This window comes from Corvus cornix, chromosome 11 (assembly GCF_000738735.6).
Source record: "Corvus cornix cornix isolate S_Up_H32 chromosome 11, ASM73873v5, whole genome shotgun sequence".
Lineage (NCBI taxonomy): Eukaryota > Metazoa > Chordata > Aves > Passeriformes > Corvidae > Corvus > Corvus cornix.
Window position 1 is genome coordinate 1156098 of NC_046341.1, and position 7286 is coordinate 1163383.

Below are 7286 nucleotides of genomic sequence, written 5' to 3' on the forward strand. Positions count from 1 at the left end.
AACAGCCACAAGGATCGGCCAGAGCCCCCCCAGTTTGTCCTGAGCTCCAGTGGTGCCACTTGAAGTATCACAAAACTGCTTGGATTGGAAAAAGCCTCCAAGATCAGTTCACCCTCTCCCCAGCACTGCCAAGGCCACCTCGACATCTCCAAATGCCACCTCTACCATGGAGTGGCCTTTAAGCCACAAAGAAATGGCTAAAAGGTCCCCAAACTGCAGCAGGGGCTGAGCCATGGGCCAGGGAGCACAGCATGGCAGAGCAGCACAGACCAGCCCTGGGACTCTGCTCCAGCCAAGCCCAGCTCAGGAGCAGGGCCACACCTTGCTCCCTGTGCCCCCTCCCAAAAATGGAAAAGCCCCCCTGCGTGAGTAGCACCTATGAGTGACCCCCACCATGACACCCAACTTGTACAGCTTGGCCTCACACAGAGGAAATCATCAAACCAGGAATACTGGCGTGGAAGGCAGGGAAGGGGCAGCAGACAAAGCCTGGCATGGAGGGGGAACCCCCAAAGCCCCTCAGAACCAGAGCAAAAGGGAGCCCAGGCTGCAGCCCTGACAAGGCAGAGGAGTGGGCACAAGGCAGGTGTTTAACTCGCTTTCAGGGAAATTTGGAGCCTCCAATCACAGCAAATGAGGCTTCCCACGCTTGAGCACATCCCTGTACTGCCACAGGCACACGGGGCAGCTCCGCTTGGTACATGTGCCCCAAAACCACAGCACACCCGGCTCTCTACGGCTTTTTATTGACAGTTCTGGGGAGAACAGTTCATTTCTTTTTCTCCACGTCCTGCTCCGCCGCTTCCTTGGCGCGCTTGGCACGGATGCCAAAGAGGCGGGCGTTGGCCCGGGCCATGCGAAGGCTGGCAAAGGCCTTGAAGTTCTTCTCGTCTTCCGAGATGACACGAGCCTTCTCCCGCTTGAAAACCTGCGGAGAGAGCGCCAGACAGTCAGACTGCCCCTCGGAGCCGAGGCTTCCCGCAATTATCTCCGCGAGGAGCAGAGCGGGAACGGAGTGCTCGTGCCACCTACAGGCCCTGCCCTCAGCCTGCTCCGCCGTGTTCCCGCTGGCTCCTCGCTGTCAGCACTGAGCACAATGGAGCAGGAATAAAAACAAGCACCACGGGAAACTTGAGTCAGGCTTCACAGAATCACAGCACTGTTAACGTTGGTAAAGAGCTTTAATAGCGAGTCCAACCATCAGCCCAGCACCACCATGGTTACCACCAGCCATGTCCTCAAGTGCCACATCCACGTGTTTTTTGAACACTTCCAGGGATGGGGATTCCACCACTGCCCTGGGCAGCTGTGCCAGGGATGGACAGCCCATTCTGCGAAGCAATTTTCCTAACATCCAACCTAAACCTCCCCTGGCACAGCTTGAGGCTGTTTCCTCTCATTCTGTCACTTGTCACCTGGGAGCAGAGCCTGGCCCCCACCCAGCTCCACCCTCCTGTCAGGGAATTGCAGGGAATGAGGTTTGTGACACTGCTGACAGCAGCTCTGGGAAGCAGAGAGGATTTAGAACAAACGGTGACCACAGAACCTGCCTTAGCACTCCCAGCCCAGCTAAACCCAAAGCGCCCTCAAGTTCTCTCAAAGACTTATTCCTGGGTTTTTTTTTGATCCAGGATGGGCAGTGCCTGGAGACAGCCACCCTCAGCTGTGAGGCAGCAAAGAGAGAACCCTCTCCACAAGCTCAACCTCAATTACATCACACAGAAAACATAATTAAATGACACTTACGTTCTTGATGGGCATAACGGGTCCTGTGAGCTGAGTGGCCATCTTGAGTTCCTCTGGCTGCACAACAGGAAGATGGGAACGTTAGAAGAACAGAATTTAAACTTCTCCGGCTAAAACCTCAGCTAAAACACAGCTTGTATGCAGGTACCCAGCTTAAACGTGGTGCTAATGATCCTGACAGGAGGTTTAACACCAAATGGTAACGAACCCAGCACTTCAGAGCGTTTGGCACTGGCAAGCTGCATCAGCAACCCACGCTGTGCCCGGATCCGGCCGGAGCAGCAGCGGCCCACAGCTCTGCCAGCTGGGAAAGCTTTGACACCAACTGTGCTATTCTCAATTTACACAGGATCACAGGATCATCTAGGTTGGAAAAGACCTCCATGATCAATAAGTCCAATCTGTGCCCAATCCCCACCTTGTCACCAGCCCAGAGCACTGAGTGCCATGTCCAGGCCTTTCTTGGACACCTCCAGGGGTGGGGACTCCACCTCCTGCCAATGCCTGACCACCCTTTCCAGGAAGAAATTCCTGATGTCCAACCTGAACCACCTTCCCTGGCACAAACTGAGGCTGTTCCCTGAGCCTCCTTTTCTCCAGATTGAGCACCCACACCTCATATACACCCAACACATTCTTCAGCAACTCCTACTCAGGTTGATTCCAGCTTCTTGTAAAAGCATGCCATCAGACAAAAATGATTGAACGTTTACGGAATACAGCTGAGTTCCAGCAAACACATCTGAATCAGTGTTTCAGCTCGAGGCCCTTCCTCCCTGTGCTGAAGATGGAGTTGAGCAGCTTGGAGCTGCCAGACTCCCCACAAGATGTGAGGACAGTCTGAACTCACCGTTGTGTTCCCTGATCTACCACCAGCAGAGCCAGGAAACACAGCTCTGCTCTGATCCTGGAGAGGTTTTAATGAAAAGCATTTTTGAATGTCAACAGCAACCACCTTCTGAAGCCTGGCTGGCACACAGCTCTGGAGCCACTCACAGCCTGTCCCTCAGCCTTCCACCAGCAGGACTGACTCCAGGGGGAATTTCCAGCCATTGTGACAATTTAGCTCCCTAAACTAAAACTCAGCTGGCTGGGGAAGGATCAAAGCTCCAGGAATCAGTACCAAAACAGGGCTGCAGCTGCTCAGCCAAATGCCTGGCTGGAGTGCCACTGCAACCCTGAGAGCCCTGTTAGACTCGACCCTGCCAGACCTGGCCTTGTGCTGGGCTCTGACCCACGGCGGTCACATCATGGAGAAGGCTCAGGAGCTGTGCCTGACACCAAACCTCCCAAAACAGGACACACTTCCAGCAGTCAGGTACTCACAGAGCTGTCTCCCTTCTTGGGCATGGCTGGCTTCCTCGGGAAGAGGATGAGCTTGGAGTGGTACTCCTTCAGCCTCTGCACGTTGGCCTGCAGGGACTCGGTGGACTTGTTCCGTCTCCGGGGATCCACGGAGATTCCGATAGTCCGGGCAAACTTCTTGTTGATGCCAGCGAGCTGAGGAGAGAGAAAGAGAGACTGGTGTCAGCAAGCCATAGCTCCCAACAGCCAGGCAGGGATCCAAGCACAGCCAGCACGGGATACAGGGTCTGGAGAAAGGCTCAGCATCAGCTGAGGGACCAACTACGCCACCCAACAAACGGTGTCCTGGTGTATCTTAGTGCTTAAAATGTTGTGCAGGCTTTGATTTTTGGAGGTGGATTTCCCTAGGGGAGCAAAGCACAACCCCTGCGAGACACATTTAAACCTGGATTCATACAGACATTTATGAGACAGTTCATGGACAACTCTGGTTCACTGAACACTGGGAGCTCCATGAAGTAAGGATTGTTTTCTAACCATCTGAAACAACCATTAAATAGCTATTTTTTTAAACTATCTTAAACAAAAAGCTCATTTTCTGTTTGAAGACAAGCAGCTGCATCCTACTTTGTGTTCCACCATCACCCGAAAATTAAAGAAAAGTAAGTAATGAAGCATTTGGCACCCAGAAGAACAATTTCCCTGCCTCAGTGCACCAATTTCAGTTATAAATGTTTTAATTAAGGCACTGAACCAGGCGCAGAGGTGGCTGGTGGCTGCCAGCGAGCCCTGATGTGGAATCTGATCAGATACACAGCAGGCGGCCCTGCAGACCACCTTTACCAGCTCAGCACACCTGGGCAGGTCACAGGGACAAGGAATGAAGGACAGGAAATGCTTCCCACAGATTTTAGGTGTTCCTAATCCAACTATTATCAATCCAGCCACTCTGGGAAGCTGCACTGAATGGTTCTTCCTCCTGGTACAACATTCCCTGCTACTCTTAGAAGTACACTGAGCTGGGTTTACCTGGTCCTCAACATGAAAACGTTGGCTAAAATATTTAGAATCAGCAAAAAAAAAGTTTCATTAAGAAATAATTTAATGAAGATGATCTTAATCTTCCCACTCCTCTAAAGAAGTTTAGGAGACTCAAGGCTCTTTCAGAATTCGAATTTTGTACAATCTCTGAAGAGTTTGGGTTCTAAGGGACCTTAAAGATCACCAAGCTCCACTCCTTGCCATGGGCAGGGACACTTTCCCCTGTCCCAAGGTGCTCCAAGCCCCATCCAACCGGGCCTTGGACACTTCCAGGGACGAGGCAGCCAAAGCTTCTCTGCGACCTGTGCCAGGGCATCACCACACTCATAGGGAAGAATTTCCTTTGTATATCCAACCTAACCCTATTTCAGCTCGATTTTAATGGAACTTTAAGTGACAGTCTGACCAGATAAACAGACATTTACCTTCCAAAGCACCCTTCACACACCCACTCCACTGTCACAGGTAAGACCATCCTTCCTTGCTCCCAGAGCTGGGAAATCCACAACCTTCCCTGGCTGTGGCAGCGCCAGCAGGTACTGACACCTGGGGAAGTCACCTTGTGCAGGACAGGAGAAGCAGCTGAGCTCAGACTGGGAGTTCACTCATTTGAATCGATGCTCTGTACTTACTTTAAGCTCCTCCAGGCTGAAGCCTCTACCAGCACGAACTTTTTTGTGGTATCTGATCGTAGGGCACCTCACGATGGGCCTGATGGGCCCAGCCACGGGGCGAGGGGCGATGCGGCGAGCCTTGGCCTGGCGAGCCTTCCTCCTGGAATGGCAGGATCACAGGATCATTTAGCTTGGAAAAGACCTCCAAGGCCATCGAGTCCAACCTGTGACTGATCCCCACCTTATCAACCCAGCCCAGAGCCCTGAGTGCCACATCCACTCCTTCCTTGGGACAGCCCCAGGGATGGGGACTCCACCACCTTCCTGGGCAGCACCTGCCAATGCCTGACCACCCTTTCCAGGAAGAAATTCCTCCTGATGTCCAATCTGACCATTTCCTGGCACAGCTTGAGGCCGTTTCCTCTTGTCCTGTCCCTGTTCCCTGGGAGCAGAGCCCGACCTGCCACCAGCTGCCCCCTCCTGTCAGGGAGTTGTGGAAAGCCAGGAGGTTCCTCCTGAGCCTCCTTTTCTCCAGGCTGAGCTCTCCTAGCTGCTCCTGGCCATCCAGACCCTACCCAGCTTCCTTTCCTTCTCTGGACATGCTCCAGCACCCCAATGTCTGTCTGGTAGTGAGGAGCCAAATGTAGCATCAGAGTTCCAGGTGTGACATCAGCAGCACCAGTACAGGGGACATGCACTGCCCTGGCCTTGCTGGTCACACTATGGTGGGGCCAAGCCAAGTGTCACTAGCCTCTTGCCCACCTGTGACAGCCACCGGGTACACGGCATCTTTATCACACGTGCCACTCCTGCCCAGCGATGCCTCCGGAACAAACGGGCGGGCCGGGCTGGCTGCTGCCGCCCTGGAACCGCCAGTGCCATCAGAGACCCAGGGAAGAGCATTCATCACTGTGGATGCAGCGATTCCGGAGATGTCTCATCACTTGGCTGCAGCTGGCAGGGACTGGCTCTGAGCACGCGCAGAGAATGGCTAAACAAACCCACGGCGCCCCGGCAGCTTAAGCGGTCCCGCAGAAGCCGGGAAAGCACCTCCCGCGGCCCCCGGAGCTCCGGGACTCACCTGCGGAGCTTGCGGGCGGGCTGGTTGAACCAGGTGGCGACCCGGCGCTGCCAGTCCTTGTGGAAGTGAGGCTTCAGGATCATCCCATTGCGGCTGGGCGCCATGGCTGCGGCCTGCGGACACGGGCACGGTTAGCGCGGCGACATCCGAGGCGCCCCCAAGCCCGCGGTCCCCGGCCCGGCAAGGCCCCATCGGCGCCCCCGGGGCCTCCCCCGCGGCCCCGCGCGGGGCTGTGGCGGCGGTGGGCGCGGCCCCGGCGGGCGGATGGCGGCGGATGCAGCCCCCGGCCCTCACTCACCTCCCGCCACGACAATGGCCACCGGAAAGGAAGCGCTGGCGCGGCGGCGCCGGAAGTGCCCGGAGAGGGGCGGGGCCAGCGAGCGGCGGCGGCGGCGGCGGCTTCCCGCGCCCGCAGCAAAGATGGCGGCGGCTCAAAGGGCCCGCGCACGGCGAGCGATGGGCGGGGAACGGGACAGGAGCGAACGGCGCGGAGCCAGGCCCGACCGGGAGCAGCAGCTCCATGCCCTCTCCGGTGCCCAGCATCTCCTGGGCAGGCCGGATGGGACGGACACCGGTCCCAAATCCCTGAGGAATCCCACGGGAGCATGGGGGTCCCTGTTCCCATCCAACCCCAGAGCAGGATCCCTGCTCCGCTGTCCTCCCTTTGGGGGAGCAGCGTTATCGCCCACGTGGCAGGAGAGGGCTCGGGGACTGCCATGCCCCTCGGCAGGTCCCAGCACCCCAGCAGCCACCGAGAAGCCTGCGCTGTCCCCAGCACTGTGCCCCCGGTGCACTGCTCCCACCGCCACCCTCAGCTCCACAGCACCGAGGTTTTGTGAGTTAAAAACATAAAATCAAAGATCACTTGAAATTTCAGCTGCTGCCTGGAAAGGAAATTCAAAGAGCGAGTCTGGGAAGAAACAACCAAGCTTGGAATTAAAAAATCCAGGCAGCATTTTAGATGTAGAAAATTACTTGTGCCCCTGAAATGAAGGGAAATCAATCCCTAGGCACAGAGAGACCCCAGGAAATGAGCTGGGACAGGGGAGAAGACACAGTGCAGAGTATCTTCACATTCTCACGGAAGGAAGAGGCTCCCAGCTCCAGCCTGACCCGGGACAGGAGCCTGTGACTGTGACAAAGGCCCGAGGGCTGGGAGCTGTCAGAGCCCCCACTTGTGCTGGGGTCTTTCAGGTCACAGACAGCCCTGGTGGAGTAACTCCAGACAATAATCTTTCCTAAAAGATGCACCCAGCCAGGGCACTCCAGGCAGCAACAACCACTTTAATGCTTTTTCTGATGAACACCAGACAACCCTGTCAGCAGGGCCTGTTTTGCAAGAGCCACGAGGATGAAGCAGCTTCTCCTGAGGATTCCCAACAAACACACCTGCTTTTGCTGGATTTCCAGGAGCACCTCTCCAGCTCTGAACCAGCAGCTCAGAACAGTCTTCCCATATGGACTCAGAGTCACCCTCTGCACAGTTGGTTTCCCATGTC

The 7286-nt window shown here is 55.7% G+C and overlaps 1 protein-coding gene across 1 annotated transcript; it reads right to left on the reverse strand.

The window, feature by feature from the left end:
- Positions 1–730: 730 nt before the first annotated feature.
- RPL13 (ribosomal protein L13) lies at positions 731–6163 on the reverse strand. The gene is made up of 6 exons (XM_039558211.1): positions 6086–6163; positions 5788–5900; positions 4725–4866; positions 3073–3246; positions 1747–1803; positions 731–928 (listed from the first exon to the last, which is right to left on the reverse strand). The coding sequence occupies exons 2-6, from the start codon at positions 5889–5891 to the stop codon at positions 770–772; spliced, it is 636 nt and encodes a 211-aa protein (XP_039414145.1). The 5' UTR covers positions 5892–5900; positions 6086–6163; the 3' UTR covers positions 731–769.
- Positions 6164–7286: the final 1123 nt, after the last annotated feature.

Bases quoted from the DNA above. Each gene is read 5' to 3' on its own strand.
- RPL13 (XM_039558211.1), bottom strand. From the start codon at position 5,891: ATGGCGCCCAGCCGCAATGGGATGATCCTGAAGCCTCACTTCCACAAG. The intron at 1,804-3,072 runs GTGAGTACCTGA...CCTGTTGTGCAG, and splicing joins CCAAGAAGGGAGACAGCTCT to CCAGAGGAACTCAAGATGGC. The intron at 929-1,746 runs GTAAGTGTCATT...CTCTCTCCGCAG, and splicing joins CCGTTATGCCCATCAAGAAC to GTTTTCAAGCGGGAGAAGGC.